The sequence below is a fragment of the Nyctibius grandis genome, chromosome 13 (assembly GCF_013368605.1).
Source record: "Nyctibius grandis isolate bNycGra1 chromosome 13, bNycGra1.pri, whole genome shotgun sequence".
NCBI classification, from domain to species: Eukaryota; Metazoa; Chordata; class Aves; order Nyctibiiformes; family Nyctibiidae; genus Nyctibius; species Nyctibius grandis.
In genome coordinates this window covers 376848-394710 of record NC_090670.1, presented here as the reverse complement: position 1 = coordinate 394710, position 17863 = coordinate 376848, and the positions used below count along the sequence as shown (strand labels likewise).

The following is a 17863-nucleotide window of genomic DNA, read 5'->3' as shown; positions in this document are numbered from 1 at the left end:
TCAAGGGAGCTGGTGGTGCTCAGTTCTGTCTACAGACACTCTGGTCCTGCATTCAGCGGCTCCAGGGGCTCTGTGTGTGAGGGGAAAAATTGAAAACTAAGTCTTCGTTCTAGTGCCTGTGAAAGCAGCTGAACATTTATGGAAGACAGAAGCAGGATCTGCTTTTTAATGTATGTAACAGACCTCTAACCCTGACACAAGTCAACATCAAGATGCAAGGTCAGGGCTCAATTTTTGATGGAAAACAGTAATAAGTGATGCCTGCAGCCCCTGAACACCGCCGAGCCTCTTGTAGAGAAAAAGCTCTCTCATGGATTTGAAAGGAAGTTTGAAAAATCAAAGAATGTAATCAATTGACATAGAATGAGGCTGTGGGCACAAGCGAGAGCAAAAGGTTGCCCAAAGATCCTGGTATGTTAAAAAATCGTGCTGATTTAAGCTGACTTCATGCTGTGGCTGCCCTTCTGAAACAGTTCTTTGCAATATTCATTTGTCAAAGGCTGAAATGTTATTTAGTTGTACAATGACACTGTAGCTGTGTAACAGCCACAGTTATTGCCAGGTGGTTAAGAACAGTTGATTTGCATTAATGCCCACAAACGTCCTTCAGGCAGCAGGTTGCTGCTGCCATTGATGAGTTTCTGCTGAGTTATTTATTCTGGACTGCCAGCTTTGGCACCTGATGTACAGACACATTCAGGGCTGACTTCTGTTCAGCTGCAAGCGGCCTGTGTGCTATTGAAGTCAGAGGAGTTATTTTTTAAGGCAAAGTGAAATTAAATCCGTGCCGGTGGTGGCGTGACCTTCATCAGCTCAGCTCGGGAAGGAGGGTGGGTGCTGCTGCGAGCGGCTTTGTGCAGAGACCCAGTGCCCTCTGCTGACACCAGCCCAGCAGCAGCAGAGCCGCCCGCTTCCAGCGCAGACACGGCGAGTTTCTGGGCTCTTAATCCCTCTGGCAGCAAGAAAACCCACCAGTTCCCCTCTGGGGAGATGCTGAACTCAGCGCCCTGCCCGAAGCCCTGCGGGCGATGCCCCGTGTCCTGCCCACGCGTGTCCCCGCACCCTCCAGCGCCCACGGGAACACCCGTGATCCAGCCCCAGGAGACCCGTGGGAAACCAGCCCTGTGTGAGGGGTGCGAGGGCAAGGCTCACCTCGAGAGGGGCTGGGGTGGCTGGGGACACCTGGGGTGGCTGGGGACACCTGGGGTGGCTGGGGACACCTGGGGTGGCTGGGGACACCACGTGTCAGCGGAGGGTGTTTGTGTGTGTCTGTGCGCAGGGGGGGTGTTCACAGCCTGCTTTGCCCCTCGATAGGTTCGTCCCTGGACTTGGTGCTCTCTAGTGCTGTGAATACTCCAGTATGTAAGAAAAACCGTAAAACAGATTCTCTGCCTCAGAATCCATGGTTTTGCTAACTCATAATACCGTAATTTTGTTAATTGTGCTGCGTAGTTGCAACTTAATGGAGAGAATGTGACCTTGAGCATATCAGGTAATTACAGCCACAACACCAAATACTTCAGGGCACGTTTCTGTAGGCTGAAGCTGGCATCTCAAAGGCCTTAGTCTGCAAAATACGCCCGAATCTGCGGGATGTGCAGCGCTTCACCTGCCCCAGTGACCCCTGCATCTGCAATGCCAGCATCTGGCACACACCACACCACCAGTCACTCCTTGGTGCAGTTTGCCAAGGCATTAAAGCCCATCTAAGCCTGTGCCGCTACCAAAAGGGCAGCCCTGCCGCCTCCCCAGCCGCTGGAGGCTCTCACAGCGTCCTCGGGACAGCGCTGGTGCTGCTGTGTGTGGCTGGGAGGTGCTGGTCTGACTGGGGAGAACCCCACCACAGCAACAGCATCTCCAGCTCCACCGGCAGCTTTCTCCGGCTCCCGTGAGGCCACCGAGGAGGGCAGCAGAGCCCCGCAGAAGGGAGCTGGGGCGAGAGCGGGCGTCTGCATGATGCAAGAGGGGCAGCGGCGTTACGGTGCAGGCCGGTTGCATCAGACACGGCCCCACGTGAGGCAAACTGCCCCGTGTGAAAGATGAAGTCATCCTCCTCCCCGACAGAACAGCTCCCGTTGAGCTTTGTTGCCTGTGGAGATTGCATCATTAACCTGGCTGAAGCACCGAGCCAGGAAAAACCAGAAGACTTAGGGAGAAAACCATGAGGAAGTTGACTGCTTAATTGGATTTCATATTAAATCCTTCCAGTTATTCCAATCTGACAGTCTGGCTTCTCTAGAAGCTGTTACACAGTGGTGGTGGGGAACTTACAGGAGTTCTCAAAAGCATTTGCTGGAGAGAGATTCCTTGAATTTTGAGAAAAAGAGGGAGAAATGGGGACAATGTCCCAAAATAACAGGTTTAAAGCCAAACACAGTTCAGGTACACATCCTTGTGCAACCACTGTTACTGAGAGCTGCTGCCCAAGCCACCAAAATTAAGCAGCGCTGACTCTGCCTGCCCTCCGCCTCCCAAAGCCTGGGAAGGCTGCAGGGTTGTGCAATGGGCCTGGCAGATCCAAACGTCGGAGCTAACGAGTATGGAGGCACAATAGACTGAAGGGAGGGTGCCAAGATCAGTACTACTGGGAAAATAAACTCCCTCCTGTGCAAAAAGTTGGATTCCACATGGCAGTTCGGTAAACACGGTGATGGAGTCAGTCTTTTGCACAATAACCCTGGGACGCTTCCAGGATAACTCCCCTGAACCACCCCAAAGACCCACACGATGGGTCACGCCAAACGCGCTGTGGACGTTGAATTCTGAGCATGAGAGAAGCCCCCGGCCGCGGCGAGCTTGTGCCACCGGGTGGTCGCTGCTCTGTACACGCTGTGTGTGCCCACGCTGGACGTGCCCGAGCTGGACGTGCCCGCGCCGTGGCAGAGCCGCAGCCGGACACGGTAACTGTGTTCGCTGACCGTGTGCATTCGGTCTCGCTGGTGGAGAGGGGCTGGACGGGGGCTGAGGAGCCCACACGGGCACGAGCGGGGGCATCACCGCACCGCGGCCGGTAACACGGGACGCCCTGTTGTTGCTCTGCCCAGCCACCGGGTGGCGCTGCGCCGCGCCGCTCCCGGTCGGCGGCTCCGAGCCCGCGGCGCCCGCTCCCCGCTCCCGGCCCCGCCGCTCCCCGCTCCCGGCCCCGCCGCTCTCCGGTCCCGGTCCCGGTCCCGGTCCCGGTCCCGGTCCCCCGCCCGTCCGGTGTTCAGCGCTGCAGGCCGGCGCCGCTGCCGGGTGCCCCAGCACTGGCCGCTCTTTTGCATGTCCCCGCCCACGCAGCGGCGCCCGCCAATGGGAGGCCGCGGGGCGGGGCGGGGCGGGCTCTCCCCGCTGCCCGGGGCGCGCCGCGCTCCGCTCCACGCGGGGTCCCGCCGGTACCGCCCGCTCCGCTCCGCACCGCACCGCATCGTCCTGCCCGCACCGCACCGCACCGCACCGCTCCGCCCCGCGCCGTCCTGCCGGTCATGCCTGCTCAGCCCGCCCCGCTCCGCACGGTCCTGCCTGCGCTGCCCGCCCCGCTCCGCACGGTCCTGCCGGTACCGGGACACAGGTGAGCCACGGGGCCCGCGCACCCGCCTGCCCGCCCGCGGCGGCCGCCCCGACCCTCCCCCGGTGCCGGAGCGGGGGCTGTTGCGGGGATCGGGGGGACTGGCGGGTCCCGCAGCCGGGAGGGCGGTGGCAGCGATACACGTGGGCTGCAGCGGGCTCCGGCGGACACCTCGGAGCGCCGGGGGTACCGGGCGAGGGCTGCGGGAGCCGGGGGATGCGGACCCGGCGGGGTGCCCCGGGCGGGGGGTGCCGGGCGGGGTGATGCGGGGCGGTCGTGCCGCCGCGGGCCGGGGGCCCCTCGCCGAGACATGCCCGGGCAGATCCCGGCGCGCTGCCGCCGTCCCGCGGGCGGCTCTCGGCACCGGGCGGCTCTCGGCACCGGGCGGCTCCCGGCAGCTCGCCCCGCGTGGGTCGGTCGGGCCGTGGCCGCGCTCCGCGCGTGTTGGGCCGGGGGAGGCGGCGGGCGAGCCGGGGCTTGCCGGGCCGGGCCGCGGGTGGGCGGGCGGGGGCCGTCCGGCACCGCGGGGACCGGCCCCGCAGCGCACCCGCCCCTGGGCGGCGCACACGCGTGGGCGGCAGCGCCGCGGGCACCGCGCATCCCGCGCGTGGGAGGCCGCGCACCCCACGCCGGTGCCTCGCGGCCCAGCACCGGCCGCACCGGACTGTAGGGTCCGGCCCCGGTCGCCGCAGGCCCGGACCCGCCGGGGCTGGCGAGGGTGCGCGGTTCGCTCCTCGCTCCACGCGAGGGCTCGCGGCGGCGGTGGGGATGCGCTCGGGGGGCTGCGGGGCGCGGTGGTGCTCACCCCCATCGAAAGGTGCCAGCGCTTTAAGGGCACGTTTAAGTAGCTCAGAACAAGTACTGCTGGCGAGTCCTTTCATTCATAACAGCCATTCGAATTACACGGTGCTTTGCTCTTCTCAGTGTGAGTTTGTTTTATGATGGTGTTAAGAACTGAAGAGCAAACCAGGCACTCCAAAGAGTCTGAATTAGTATTGCAAGCAGGACAGTGACAATTACTGTAGGTAATTACAATACAATCGCAGTAATTACAATTACAATTACAGTAGGTGTGGTGCAAAAAAACAGATAGAAATCCAAGGTTTTATGAAAAATGATAGGAGTTTTGGAAGCCTTACTTGAGGTATCTACTAAGGCAGAGTGTGGGTGCCAGAGAAGCCAGAACTTGACAAAAATCACTAGTTATGGTCCCATCTATAATTACGTATCAAACCTCTATGCAGCGAGTGTAGGAATAGAGCCCTGTAGCCCTGGGGGCCCTAGGACTGGTGTCACCCACATGCTGGAGGGCTGTCGCGGGCCCCCAGGACCCTGCGTTCTCCCTCTCTCAAGCCTTGGTTGTCCACCACAGTTTGTAGCGTGGCTTGTGCTCCCCACGGGCACACAGTGCCAGGGCAGCCCTCCCTTTGGGCAGGGATAAACCTGTGTCTGGCTGGGTGCCCTGGGGGACTCCGCAGAGCTGAATGGGAACAGCAGCCAACCCCGGAGCGATGTGCTCTGTCCTGTACTGGGGGGGGGGGTTGGGTGGTGTTTCAGGTGCCCCCTCCGCAGCCAGAGCCAGCGAGCAGGGGTGGGAGGCAAGTGTGGCAGCCTGGGGGCTGGTGTGGTGAGGGGAGCTGAGAGCAGCCCAGAGCGCTCCCCGCCTGAGCCTGGGGTGCTCTCGCCTAAAGCAGACAGAGGTTCCCAGCCACTCCAAACTGAACAAGTAGTGGGCAATTTGTGAGCAGAATTTCCAAATATATTGGAAAACCTACTGATTTCCAAGCCACACGGAAAGATTCAGATTCAGCCTTTTTTCCCATATTTTTGCTTCCCTGAGCAGTCCTTCGTCTACACGGCATCCTTCGGGGGCGGCGGGGTCACTCCCAGCGTGGTTTGTAGTGTAGGGAGGCACAGAGAGATGCTGTCTGGACAAAACGAGTGCAGACTAAGGAGGAGGAGCAGAGGAACGACTGAGTAAGAGACTGGGACTAGACAGTGTCCTACGCGAGGCAGGCAGTAATATTTTCCAGGTAACATTTCATTTTCCCCCCCCTCCTTTTTCCTTGCAGTTGCTGTTTAGGATTTCAGCTCTCTAGTTTTATGTTCCAGCGTGTACAAGTATCTCACCTGGGCTACAGTTGCTGCCTGGCTCTGCTACAAACCCTCCTGCGACGTCCCGCTGGCTTGTGCGGTGACATGAGAACTGCCACTGGTGTGCGGGTGTCACAGCCCCTGAGGATGGGACTCAGCACTTTCACTTACTGATTTCCTTGCCCCTTTTTTTCCGACCAGAATCGATCAGCTGGACACAAAAGAAATTTATAAATAGTTTAGATTCCAGATAGTCTGATCTTTTTGAAAATTACATTTTTCACAGGAAAAAGAAAACGATAGAGCTCCAGGACTCTCCCAGAAGTGAATGAACTGTGACTTTTGCTGTGGCTCTGCTGAAATGCTTTTTATCTCATGCAGTGAAACTCATTCAGCAACTCATGTTTTCCCTGTCTTGAGTAATAACACAGTGGGGAGCACACTCTGCTCGCCTTGCTCGGGCAAGTTGTCCCATTAAGGCAATAAAAGAGTCCTTTAACAAATTATGATGTTTTTAAGTTAGAAGATTTCATGCAATCTTGTAACGAGGGAGGTAGGTTTTGCTTCCCTCCAGCTTGTAAGTACATTGATACTGTGTCATGTTTATATTCCTCTTTGGCAAGTAAGTTGCTCTGGCAGTCACCTTGAGATCCCGTGTAGTTTCCAAAGAGGTGGGAGGGTTTCGTTGTTTGTTTTTTACTTTTGGCTAATTAGGACCAGTTGTTTTAGTGGCTTATTAGACTATCAGAAATTGCTGCTTTACCAGGGCAGTGCAGTGTGGTTTGGATGGATGCTCCACTTACAAATTAAATGTCTTGGTTCTGGTATTGTTAAAATAAGAAGTAAAAAAAAAAAAAAAAATATCCCACAGCTTTGAATTTCATGCCAGATATCCAACAAAGCGTTCGTTCCATGTATCGTTATATTGTGGCTTGAGAACTCGCAGGCCTGGGCTGCGCCTGGCAGTTCTGCTGGCGCGGCTGCGCTGGTCCCCCGCCGGCCCGGAGCTCCCGTCACACTCGCAGATGTCCTCGTGCGTGGAGTCGCCCGGGCGCAGGGCTCCTTTTATCTGTGTAACTTTCTGTGTTTGGGAAACTGGTTTAGGCTGTGCCTGTGCTGGTGGAGAGGCTGGGAGGGGTGTACCGCTGGCTGCAGCCCCTTCTGAAGGGCAGGAAGGTCCATAAATACGTGAGAGAAGGTGGTCGTGTCGTGTTCGCGGGGCAGTTTCGCCGGGAAGACAGCTGGGTTGGTTTGGCTTTTTGTCACCAGTTCTTCGTTCCTGTGTTACAACACTTGGGAGAGGTGATGAAAGCCGGTCCCCTCGCTCTCCAGACGCCGGTGTCTTGGCTCCTTTTCTGTTGCCTGCAACTCTATTTTGTACATCTTTATGCTCGTTATGAATGAAGGCTCAATCAAACTCCGGGCTCCAGCCCAGAGCATTGGGCTCGGAGCTCACCAAGAGCCTGGGTTCGGGCTGCTCACGTGCCAGCAGTTGTGTGTCACCCCCGAGGAGCCCATCTCCCCCCTTTTTATTTTTCCTGCTGCCTGTAGCTGAACCCTAATGCTGAACCCCGTGTGTCTCCCTGGGCGCCGGCACCCAGCTCCCTCTCCGCCACCTCCTGAGATGGTGACAAATCTCCTTTATTTATTCGGCAGCGTCAGTAACCTTTATGCTATTTATAGGCCGTGATCATGCCCCTCCCGAGATGTTTGCAAGATAAATTTAGCTCCCTTCGCTCCTCGCCGCCGGTCCTCGCTGGCGCGCGCTGCCTCTCCTTGTAACGAGCGCGGCCCGTGCGGAGCGCGGCGAGGGCTGACTCACTCGCTATGCTCGTCCGGGGCAGACCTCATCGCCAATGAATCTCGGTCGCTCAGAGCCTGGGGAGCCCGTCCAAGTGTCCGTGTCCTGGCGGCAGCCGGCGAGGGAGTGGTGGGGGATTAAGCGGGGGAGCGCAGAAAAAGCCTGCGGAGGAATGCTGCTGTGGGCTGTGATCGGTGCGCGGGACGGTGTGGGTGGGAGGGGAAGGGGCTGGGGGGGGGGACGGGGGGCTCGGGGGCTCTGCAGTGTCCCCCCTTACAGGGGTGGGTGACCCCCCCGAGCCATTCCTCCTCCCGAGGCTGCGGAGCACGACGGCTCTGCTTGAAATGCCAGGTTTGCCCAGGAGCTTCAAGCTGTTCAGGGTGGTGGTCTTCAACAGAGCGTGTTCAGGTGCTCCCCGTTCCTGGTGGGTGTTTAGAAGTTAACGAGGGCAGCCCCAAAACTCCAAATAAATTGCTCAGTTTTGTAGCTTCAGTCTGAGTTGCATGTCCTCAACGAGACACCGGTCCCGCGTTGCCCTGCGAACCGCTCCACGTGCAGAGCCAGAGCCTGAGCTCTGGGAAGCCCTCCCCGAGCTGCCGGAGCAGCCTCCTGCCGCGGTGACATCCATGATGCCCAGGCGATGCGGGCTGCCAGCCCGGCCGGAGCGGAAGCTTCTGCCCCAAAAAGGGCACGCTGCTCGTCTGGAAAGCGTTGGGGCTGGCTGTGAGCTCTCTTCCTTCTCTTCCTCTCCTCCTCAGGCTCCCGGCCGCGATGAGCTGCCAAGAGAGCGAGTACCTGGACGAGCACGGGAAATGCACGCCCTGCAGAAGCTGCATGCCCGGGCAGGAGCTTTCCAAGGTAAACCGCTGCTCTGGAAGGACCGGGAATCATCTGGCACCGAGGCTTTTACCGTGCTAGGGGAGTCCTCTGCCAGCCGTCCTTCAGAAGGACAATCTTGGGTCCTGGCATGCTGGGACACGGTGGAAGAGGTGGTGAGCAGTTCCCTCACCTTGGACAGGAGGGCGAGGCGATGGGAGCACCGAGTGGGACGGGATTTCGGGTTGCTGTGCAGGGTGCTCTCTTTCCTTTTTGCCAATGGAAATCTGAATTTCCTCCCGGTCGGTAGCGGCGGGTGGAGCCGTGCTGCCTGGCCAGGCTGCGCGCTGGATGGGCACCCGTGGGACACGGCCGCGGGGGGTCCGGCCCAGCCTGGGCGGTGGGGCTGGTGCTTCAGGCCCCGGCTGGGCGGCACACGGCCTCCCCACGTGTCTCCATCAGAGCTGCTCTGGTGGCATCTGCTCTCGGCTGGGCTCAGAGGACCCTTCGCCTCAGCAATAACCCCTCCACCCTTTGTCCCCAAGAAGGGACACCATTCCCCCCGGGATGGCTTTGGGACCTGAGGTGGCTCCTCACCGCAGCCGTGCACCCGACCTCGTGTCTTGCAGGACTGTGGCAACGGCAGCGGGGGGGACGCGCAGTGCGTTGCCTGCCCTCCCAGGAAGTTCAAGGACAGCTGGGGGCACCACGGCTGCAAGCCCTGCCTGTCCTGCGCCCTCATCAACCACGTCCAGAAGTCCAACTGCACGGCGACGACCAACGCGGTGTGTGGGGAGTGCCTGCCGGGGTGAGTGGGGCTGGAGCCGCCATGGTCACACACGTGAGAGCGGACAGGGGGGGTCCCCACCCAGAACATGGGACATAAGAGGAGCCCTGGTGACCCGGGGCTGCCTCTCTGAGGACACCGCTAATGACATGCAAATCGGACCCATCCGATGGCCCCCTCGTAGCTCCAAAGAGGGGAACCGGAAGGCTCCCATGAACGAGCAGTGGAAGGAAACTCCTTCCAGGCCTGAGTTGTTCCTGTGGGCTCCGGGGTGGCTCAGCCCTGGAAGAGGAGTGGCTGTAGACCACCACAGTTGGTGGTCCCCAAAGAGGAGGATAGACGGTGCCTCGGGTGATGGGTTTAAGGAGTTGCTGAAATGAAGATGCCGCGTGCAACCAGCCTGCAAAACACCTGAGGGCTGCAGGCCACGTGCGGGGAGCAGCGTGGCTCCTGAGAGAGGAGCGAGTGGGAGCTCTGGTTTGTGACCCCTTCCCAGGCGTGGTTGTGGGCTGGGGTGTTTCCGTGGCTTCGTGGAGCTATCGATCTCTATTGCCACTTTAGACGTGAAGAAGTAGCTGCGGGTACAGCTCCAGGCAGCGAGGGAGAGACCTGCTGCCCTGGGGTGTCCCGGCCCTCTGCGGCATGGCCCCGGGGCCCTGCGCTGCTGAGACCCTCTGCTCTGTCCGCAGGTTCTACCGCAAGGCGCGGATCAGCGGGCAGCTGGACTGGGAGTGCATCCCTTGCACCAAGCAGACGCCCTCCTCCGAGCCTCAGTGTACGTGCCGTCCCTCCCCGGCGGGGCTCGGGGTGCTCTGGGGTAGATGGGGGGCAAGGACGTGGCGGAGCGGATTCGTGGTGCATGCTGTCATCGTGGCCGTGTCAGAGGCGTGCGCTCAGGTGTGCACCGTCCTTCCACCCCCCCTGCTCGCTGGCCAGCCTGCGCCACTGGCACAGCACAAGCCGCTGTCCCACGGACCGGCTGGAGGGGGCACGGTCGTTACATGTGAAGAGGGATGGGCAGGGAGGGGGTGGCCCCAGCCTGGCGCTGGGCTCCAACGCTTTGTGGCTGGTGTGTTTGCAGGTCGGTCCAGACTCGGCCTGGTGAAGGTGGCCATCCCCACCGTGCCGCCGCAGGACACGGCCCTTCTCGCGCTGACCAGCAGTGCCCTGGTCATCATCGTCCTGGTGCTTCTGGCACTCTCCATCATCTACTGCAAGAGGTTTTGGAAGAGCCAGTGCCAGCGAGGTGGGTCGATGCCTGCAGCGCTTCGCTTCCGTCTCCCTTTGCCATTCACGCATGCCCGTGTCCCGCCTCGCTGTGCCGAGCGTTGCCCCCAGCCTTGCTGCTCTTGCAGCACACAGTGACCCACGTGTTCCTCTGCTCGTGCAGAATAAGCACCTCGTCGTGCTTTTTACATCTGCAGGACCTCCCGTGTGCTGTGCCTGCTCAGAGGCACGGCGGAGGCTCCCTCCTCCCCAGTACCCTAACCAGCAGGAGGAGGATGCTGTTCCCAGTCGGCACTGGCCATCCTCTGCCTGGGGTCCCTCGGGGCAGGCTGAGCCTGAGTGGCTCCTTGCAGGGCAGGGCTGTAGGACTGCAGAGGGAAGAGGGCGGCAGGTTTGGTGCCTGGGGTCGGGGCACATTGGCATCCAGCAGCGTGCCAGGGAGCTGCTGGCTCCCGGCTCCTCGCCGGCACACATACCGCCCGGCTGAGGACATGCCGGGGCGGCGAGCCAAGCCTTCACTCAGACCGGTTCTCCTCTGTCCTCCCAGTCTTCCTGAGGACTCAGAACTTCTCAGGCCAGCGAGCAATGTTCCCGACGGCGGCGACGCCCGGCAGATTCCTGTGTGAGGAGCAGATGTCAGGGCCCTGCTGCCTGGGTGTGAAGAGCCTGAGCCCCTGCCACAGGCAGGCAGAAGGTACCTGCTCCTGCCGCCTTCCTCTTCCTCGGGGGAGGGAGGGTGGTGCTGGGCTCCAGCTCGCACGGTCCCCAGACCCACTGAGGTGCCCTTAGGCAGGAAGGATGGAGCTGGATGGTGTCTGAGTCCCACCAACATGAAATCTGGGACCTCTCTTAAGAAACGCTTGCAGACCTTGTACCAGACAAGCTGGTGCGCAGCCGCTGCGGCTCCCGATCCCCCCAGCCCGCTCCTGCTCTCCCTGCGACCGCGGGAGGGATCGGTCCCGCTCAGGCCTTGGCACAAAGGCACAAAGTGTCTTTGCTCAGTGGTGGGGCAGGGGACAGGGTCTGACCGCTGCAGGGTGCTCCCAGGGCCCGTGAGTTTAACAGGGGGCTGGCAGACCCCGGAGGGGCCAGGGCAGACCCCGGGCTTCACTGAGCCGTGCCCGTTTCTGGTTTCAGGCCCCGTGGAAGTGGTGCAGTTCATCTCAGACGGGGAGGCCGTGGGCCTCCAGCTGCCCTCGCTCCAGCCGGAGATGGACTTGCCGCCGGCCGTCGCGGTTGGTGCCGCCTCCAAAGCGCAGCTGGGCAGGAGCCTCCTGGAAAGCCAGCCCCTCATCCGGGCCTCGGGCCGCGGGGACTGCCTGGCCGGGGTCCTGCCGCCCCCCGACCCGCGGCAGGGCCAGGCGGGCACGGCGGAGGCCCTGGCCCCCCTCTCCTCCTGCGCCTCCGAGATGCAGCACAAGTGGCCGCACGCCCCGGTGGAGTGCACCGAGCTGGACCTCCAGAAGTTCTCCACCCAGGCGGAGTTCGTGGGCAGCGAGCGGCCGGAGGACGTGGCGCAGAGAGGCCCGGCAGAGAGCGGTGGCGCGGGGCGGGAGGGGGCCCGGCGCCCACCCTCCGCCTTCCCGAATCCCACGGCCGAACGCGGGGAGCAGCCGGTAAGTTCCTCTGGCCTCGTTGCTCACCGGACACCCGGCGCTCGGGCACAGGGTGCTGGGCTCGCTGTGGGTTAGGGATGTAGGCTAAGACTCATTAATATCTGGGGCTAACTGGTAATTACCAAAAAAGATTTACCAGGTATTTGGGGATGTGTCACTAACCGTGGAGAGGTGACCTGCTGGGGCGGCTTCAGACACCCAGTTATCGAGTGTATCAGCATGTCTTTAACTGAGGGGCTCTCGAGTGGTTCTTGTCCCCTTGCTCTCCCGAAAGCCGGCCTGGCAGCGGGGCAGCTGGCTCCTCATCCCTCCCTGCTGAGCTGCTAACAAACCTGGTGACTAACATCAGTGAGGCTCAGAAAATATCTGGCAGAGAGATGGCTTTAACAGCTTGGCTCCAGGTGCCCATTCATGGAAGCAGTTTGCTGGGAGGCTCTGGAGCATCCCGAGGAGGTCGTGGGCTCTGGGATGGCAGTGCCAGAACTGGAAGCGCCGTCCCTCTGAGGGGCCTGGGAGCAGTGACAGGCGTTGCTGTTGTCACCACACTGCCACCAACCTTGGGGGCTTTGTCTTGCCAGGTGGACGATGCCCAGAGCCTCGTGACTCAGATCAGCAGCACCGCGAAGGGTAAGTGTCTCTCCAGCCTCATCTTTGTTCTCCAAGGACTGGGGTAGCAGAGAGAGGCAGGTTCTCGGCAGGGAGCTCATCCAGGCGCCCACCACAGCTACATGGAGGTGCCCGTCGTCACAGGGACTTATTGGGCTTTGATGGCCTTTGGTGCCAGTTCACAGGGTAGATTTCCTGTGATGATGCCTTGAAAGGTCTGCAGGTGGGTGGTGGATGGACACCCGGTTGTCACCGGTCACCATCCTCCCCAGGACTGAGCCAGCTCCGTGTTGCTGAGCTCTGAAGGTGATGTTGGAGGAGATGCCTGCCCTGGCAGGGCGTTTCACCTCCTCGGCAGGAACAGGGCTGGAGCCTGGCCGCTGGGTTTGTCCTTATCCCCGCCGGATCACTTGGTTTCTAACCTGCTTCGCTGTATTGCTGCCCCCAGGTCTCCCGGTAGCGGAGCTGCCCCATTCCTTGGTGCAGTCGCTTGCCTTCTTGTTGGACCCTTCCTTGAACGGCGTGAAGAACTTCAGCCACGTGGCGCTGGAGCTGGGGGTCGCGCCCCAGCTGCTGGGACGGCTCTCGGGATTTGAGCAGCTCGTCGCCCACTTGGCCCGCTCGGGAGAGGCGGTCACCGTCCCACTCCTGGCCCAGGCTCTGCAGCGGCTCCAGCGCTTCGACGCCTTGCTCCTGCTCTGCGACCACTTCGCCCTCAGCCAGGCTCAGGGCCGCCAGCGCTAGGGAGGACCCGGGACGGAGGAGGCTCCAGGCACCGTGTACTGGTACGGGAGAGGATCGGGCAGCCCTGCGGTCACGTGCTCTCTCTGGTGTGCACGGGAGGAGCACGTGGAGCTGGTCTTTGCGCTGCGGAGCAGAAGGATGCATGGGGGAGCCCGCACCCCGGTGCTCTCACTCCACAGGGACCCCCGTGCTGCCCCCCATGTCGGCATGGGGTCCCTTGGCCATGGGGCTCGGACCCGCGGGCAGCCACACTGCCCCGGCCATCGCCCTCCTCCCGCTCCAGCGTCCCATCCTTCGGCTGGCCCGTGCTCTGCTCTCCCGGGTGCCACTTTCCCAGTTTCTGCTCGCTCCTCTCCCTCTGTGCCACAGACGGTTCTGGCAGAGGACTGGCCATGGCCGCTGCGCCGGGCTCCAGCCGTCGGTCCCCCTGTGCCACCCCGGTGCCTTCCCCTCCGTGGCCTTTTCGTGGAGTGGCGCGGTTTTTCTCTCAGGAGTCCCGGGCTGATCCCTGGCACGGGTTGGCGTGTGTCCTTGTGACACGCTGCAGCTACCGGCGTGGGGAGGGTGCTGGCTCGCTCCCCGGGCTCCTGCCCTGCGCCCCGGCCCCGCGGGCGTCTGCTGACCGCCACCTCCGAGCGCCGGGGCTTTGCAAACCGCCACGGGGTGACACGGGGCCACAGAGCCTGGGCTGCTCCATGCCCTGCCCCGGGGAGCAGCCGGCACCGTGCCAGTGCCGGGCAGCAGCTGGGGGCTGAAGCTGTGACCGTGGCTGTATCACAGTCGGCGGTGACATCGCTGTGCCAGCCACGGCAGAGCCCACTTGTTTTAAAATAATATTTCCTTTTTTTTTTTTTTTCCTGCCTAAAACAGCCTCATCCTCTCGTTTCTGGGAGTAGCTGCTAGGGAGGGGAGCGCCTTCTGCTTTCCATTTCTTCCTGGAGGATGTGTCAGAGCTCGCAGCAGTCCCGCCCATGCCGGGCGCCCCCGATGCCAGGGGTTGTGCCCCGGGTGGGTGGCTGCCGGCGTCGGGGCCGCTCCCCCGAATCTGCCCTCAGCCTCGGGGGTGTTATGTGGGATTTTGCCGGCCGCCCAACCAACAGGGCTTGGGGGATGCGGCGGGACCCGTGCCGGGGCCGAGCCCTGCCCTGTCTGCGGGGGCGAGCGGCTGTGCAGGGCGAGGCGGCGCGGGGGCGGCCGGGCATGCGGGGAGCTGCCCCGGCGCGGCGGCCAGGGCGGTGGATGCCGTTCCTGCTGAGGTCACGGGCAGAGCGGGCGGCTGCGGCGGGTGCCCGTGACCCCACAGCTTCCAGCAGCGGGGCTGTGGTGGGTGCCCGTGACCCCACAGCTCCCTGCGGCCAGCGGTTCAACACCACGCGCCCTTAGGTGCCATCCCGGGTTGTCCCGGGACCCCTGGGCAGCAGCGCTGGGGCCGAGCTGGTGGCACTCACCTCCCTGACACTGTGGCTGGCTCTGGCGAGCGCTTTGTGCTCTGTCCCTTGTCCCCGGGCCCGCGGCGGTCGCCAGCAAGCGGCACTGTTACCCCGCCGCCCACCCCGCACCCCGGGCATCCCCGCTGCGCTCGGGGTTTTGCCTTTTATCTGCCCGCAGCACTGGGAAGAGGCGGGCGACCTTCTGGGAAGGCACCCTGGCCTCGGAGCCGCCCGACACGGGTATTAATAGCTGCTGTTCTCTTCCCTTTCCCCGTTAAATGCTGTTAAGGCTCGAACGCGCCCAGGATGTGGTCAGATAACGGGAGGCACAGGCAGTTTCAGCTGGATGTGACACTTTCTCCCTCCCCGCTGTTTTTCTGCCAAAGTCAAGGTCATTCTGTCACTCTTTGCTCCACAAGACGCAGCAGTACTGGACCTTGTGCCTGTTTCAGGCCGGGGTTAGTCAGGCTCTCGTTACGTGCCTGGGCTGTTACGGAGCAGTCAGGGAAAGTATTGCTAAAGCAGAGGCAGCCTGGGGCCAGGGGATTTTCCGTTCGAGGTTTATCTGCGGCAGGGAGAGAGCATTTGGATTAACCACAGTCGAATAAATATTTAATCCCTCTGTGGACACACTTAGTCACTTCCAGCGGGAGTGAAGATAAATTCACCGACAGCGTCTGAGTAAGAGCATTCGTGCAGCTCGAGTCACCGGCTCTGGCTCTGGAGTTGGGACCGCTCTGGGTGGCTTGTCCCGCGTGTCCCCGTGTACGTGTGTCACCGGTGCCACCCCGGAGGTCCCTCGGGGTGCCCAGCACGGCAGAGCCGCCTCCTCCTGTCCCACGGCAGCGTCGGGGGCGAGGGGTGGGCAGGAGCGGCTCTTAAACTAAAAACAGTGAATAACGAGGACGTTGTCACACGAGTGCTGCAGGTCCCCGTGTTTGTCCCTCCAGCACGTGCTGACCAGCTCTGCTGGTGTGACAGTGGGTGGGCTTTGGATGCATTATTTTTTAAATTCTTTTTTTTTTTCCTCTCCCCTCTTTCAAAAAATCAACCCCCATTCTCTTCTTAGTTTTTAAGGTAAACTATTATTTTTTGGTTGTTTGATGTCTGAGCAATATTATTCACGGTCAACACTTAACCTCTGCCTCGAGGCTGAGGAGGTGGCGCGTAGGGTGGGTTTGTGCCGTGTCATATACAGTGTGTAGGGTGGGTTTGTGCCGTGCTGCAGGGCTGGCAGGAGCTGGCAGCACGAGGCAGGGGTGGTGGTCAGTGTGTTTTAACTGTTCCTGGTCCCCTCTGTGGTCTTGGTTCGAGTGGCCGTGGTTGGTGCTCCAGGGAGGCGTGTCTCCCCCCCACGAGAGCGTGGTGGGACGGGGCTTTGCAGCGGGGGAGCCCCCCCAGCTCCCACCCAAGGGCTGCTCCCCGCTCTCGCTGGTGGCCGGGGCGGGCACCCTCCTTCCAGCTGCGGTGACAAAACCAGCTGTGTTTACACGGGCTAAAATTCCTCCAGGAATTAACCGCCCCCGCCCCGGGCACCCCTCGGGCCACATTGCCCCATGACGCCGCGGTTTGGCCATCGGAGCCGGCGGCAGTCCCTCTGTGGTGAATTTCTTCAGCTGGGAACCAATGGACTTGACACTTGACCTCTGCTTTTTAATAGCATTTTCAGCACAATCCACGGACCGTGAGGGAAGGGAATCCCTGTAGCGCTGGATCTCACGTGGCGGCGGCAGGAAGCTGTTCAGGCCGAGCTGGCACGGCTCAGAGGGAGCTGAAAGAAATCAAATAGTTCAGCATCTGTGTAAATTTCAGCTGGGGCTGAACAAGGGAAATACTCTTGTGCAGCGGGGTTATTTTTTTACAAGCGATTATTTTTGACACCGCTCTTGCCTGGAAGTCTGATTTGCAGAGGAATTTATATGATAAGTTTAAATCCAGCCCTGTTCTGGGAAGCTCTTAAGCATAGACTTAAAATAGGCACATACTTTAATAGGATTTAAGTGTTCATTAAAATGAACAATTAGTACATCCTTGGGTGCTGTTCTTGAACAGGGTGCTTGTAAGAGTTGTACCTTCCACACGCTCTTCCAGCAGCAGGCAATGCTGAAGAAAACTTGGTTTTAATCATCTGGGCACACTTCTCAGAAAAGTCTGCGAGTGGTAGGGGAAATGCCCCGTGTGTTTTGGATCACTTAATAATGCAGACTCTGGTGCTTTTTAAAAAATAATAATAAATACATTTCTGAAGCCATGGTTTACCTGGGGGAATACATGGTATTTTTTATGGTGGATGTTATTTTTCTCTAAGGTTACGAATAGGTTATTTATATTTTTTGTAAATTCTATGTCACTGCCATTGTAATTCTGCAGTAGAGTTGTTCCTGTTGTTTTTGGGGTGATGTCTGTGTTCAAATAAAGCAGTAGCCGAAGCTCCTGCCCTTTTTGTTAAGCAGGGGCTGTGTGCGTGCCCCCCATTCCTCCCAGCCCTGGTGCTCTCGAACGCTGTGTGTTTGTAGTTAAATAAATTTCGGAGCCGGTGGTGGTGGTGAGTTTTGATTCCTCTCCCCTCATGCCTGTGGGTCTGGGGGCATCAGCCATTTGTTGTGTGGGTTTAACCTGCCTTAAGGGTCAGATCCCAGCCGGGGTTCATCGCCTGGAGGAGGCAGAGACCCCGTAAACGATGCCCAAGGAGCTCCCGTTCCTGGAGCTTCACTGAGGAACAGTTGTTCTTTAAGCTCGCTAATTACAGTGCTCGTTAAGTCTGTTCATGCCCTCACCCTTGGTCTGTTATTTAGAACAATTATCAGCATGAAGGATATGCTGATTTTCTTTTCCAATTAAAGCTACACTACCTGTCCGAGCTCTCGCAGGCGGTACGGGTGCTAGTAGGGCCGTAGCTCGTTCCCAGGGTGAGGAACACCCGCGTGATGCTGTCGCGAGCAGCCCTGCGTCGCTCGCGGTGCCTCTGCCAACGCCATACCCCAGGGAGGGTAAAGAAGCCTCCGAAACCAAGGCCCAGGAGAACCAGTCGTTGATCACTGGCTGCAGAACCACGGTGTCGGTGTTCAGTGTGCGTGGTGGCCAAAGGAGCCTTTTCCATGGAGCTCCCTGGGCGTGTGGAGCCTCCGTTTTCACAGATGCTCGAAGTAATACACCCCAGGTTAAGAGTTAAATTAATTTGGTGCCGTACTGAAA

The 17863-nt window shown here is 60.2% G+C and overlaps 1 protein-coding gene across 2 annotated transcripts; it reads left to right on the top strand.

The window, feature by feature from the left end:
* The first annotated feature begins 3352 nt into the window (after positions 1 to 3352).
* On the top strand, positions 3353 to 17206 carry EDA2R (ectodysplasin A2 receptor). Of its 2 annotated transcripts, none has more exons than XM_068411945.1 (9): positions 3353 to 3550; positions 8201 to 8300; positions 8888 to 9066; positions 9735 to 9820; positions 10127 to 10291; positions 10820 to 10966; positions 11410 to 11888; positions 12467 to 12515; positions 12943 to 17206. In XM_068411945.1, exons 1-9 carry the CDS (start codon positions 3465 to 3467, stop codon positions 13236 to 13238), a joined length of 1587 nt encoding a protein of 528 aa, XP_068268046.1. In that variant the 5' UTR covers positions 3353 to 3464; the 3' UTR covers positions 13239 to 17206. The 2 variants fall into 2 exon arrangements, with proteins under 2 accessions (XP_068268046.1, XP_068268047.1); XM_068411946.1 differs by lacking the exon at positions 3353 to 3550 and adding an exon at positions 7556 to 7636.
* Positions 17207 to 17863: the final 657 nt, after the last annotated feature.

Excerpts from the sequence above, each read along its gene's own strand:
- EDA2R (XM_068411945.1), top strand. The coding sequence starts at position 3,465 with ATGCCTGCTCAGCCCGCCCCGCTCCGCACGGTCCTGCCTGCGCTGCCC. Across the intron at positions 3,551-8,200 it reads CTGCCGGTACCGGGACACAG|GCTCCCGGCCGCGATGAGCT; the intron begins GTGAGCCACGGG and ends TCTCCTCCTCAG. Across the intron at positions 8,301-8,887 it reads CCGGGCAGGAGCTTTCCAAG|GACTGTGGCAACGGCAGCGG; the intron begins GTAAACCGCTGC and ends CGTGTCTTGCAG.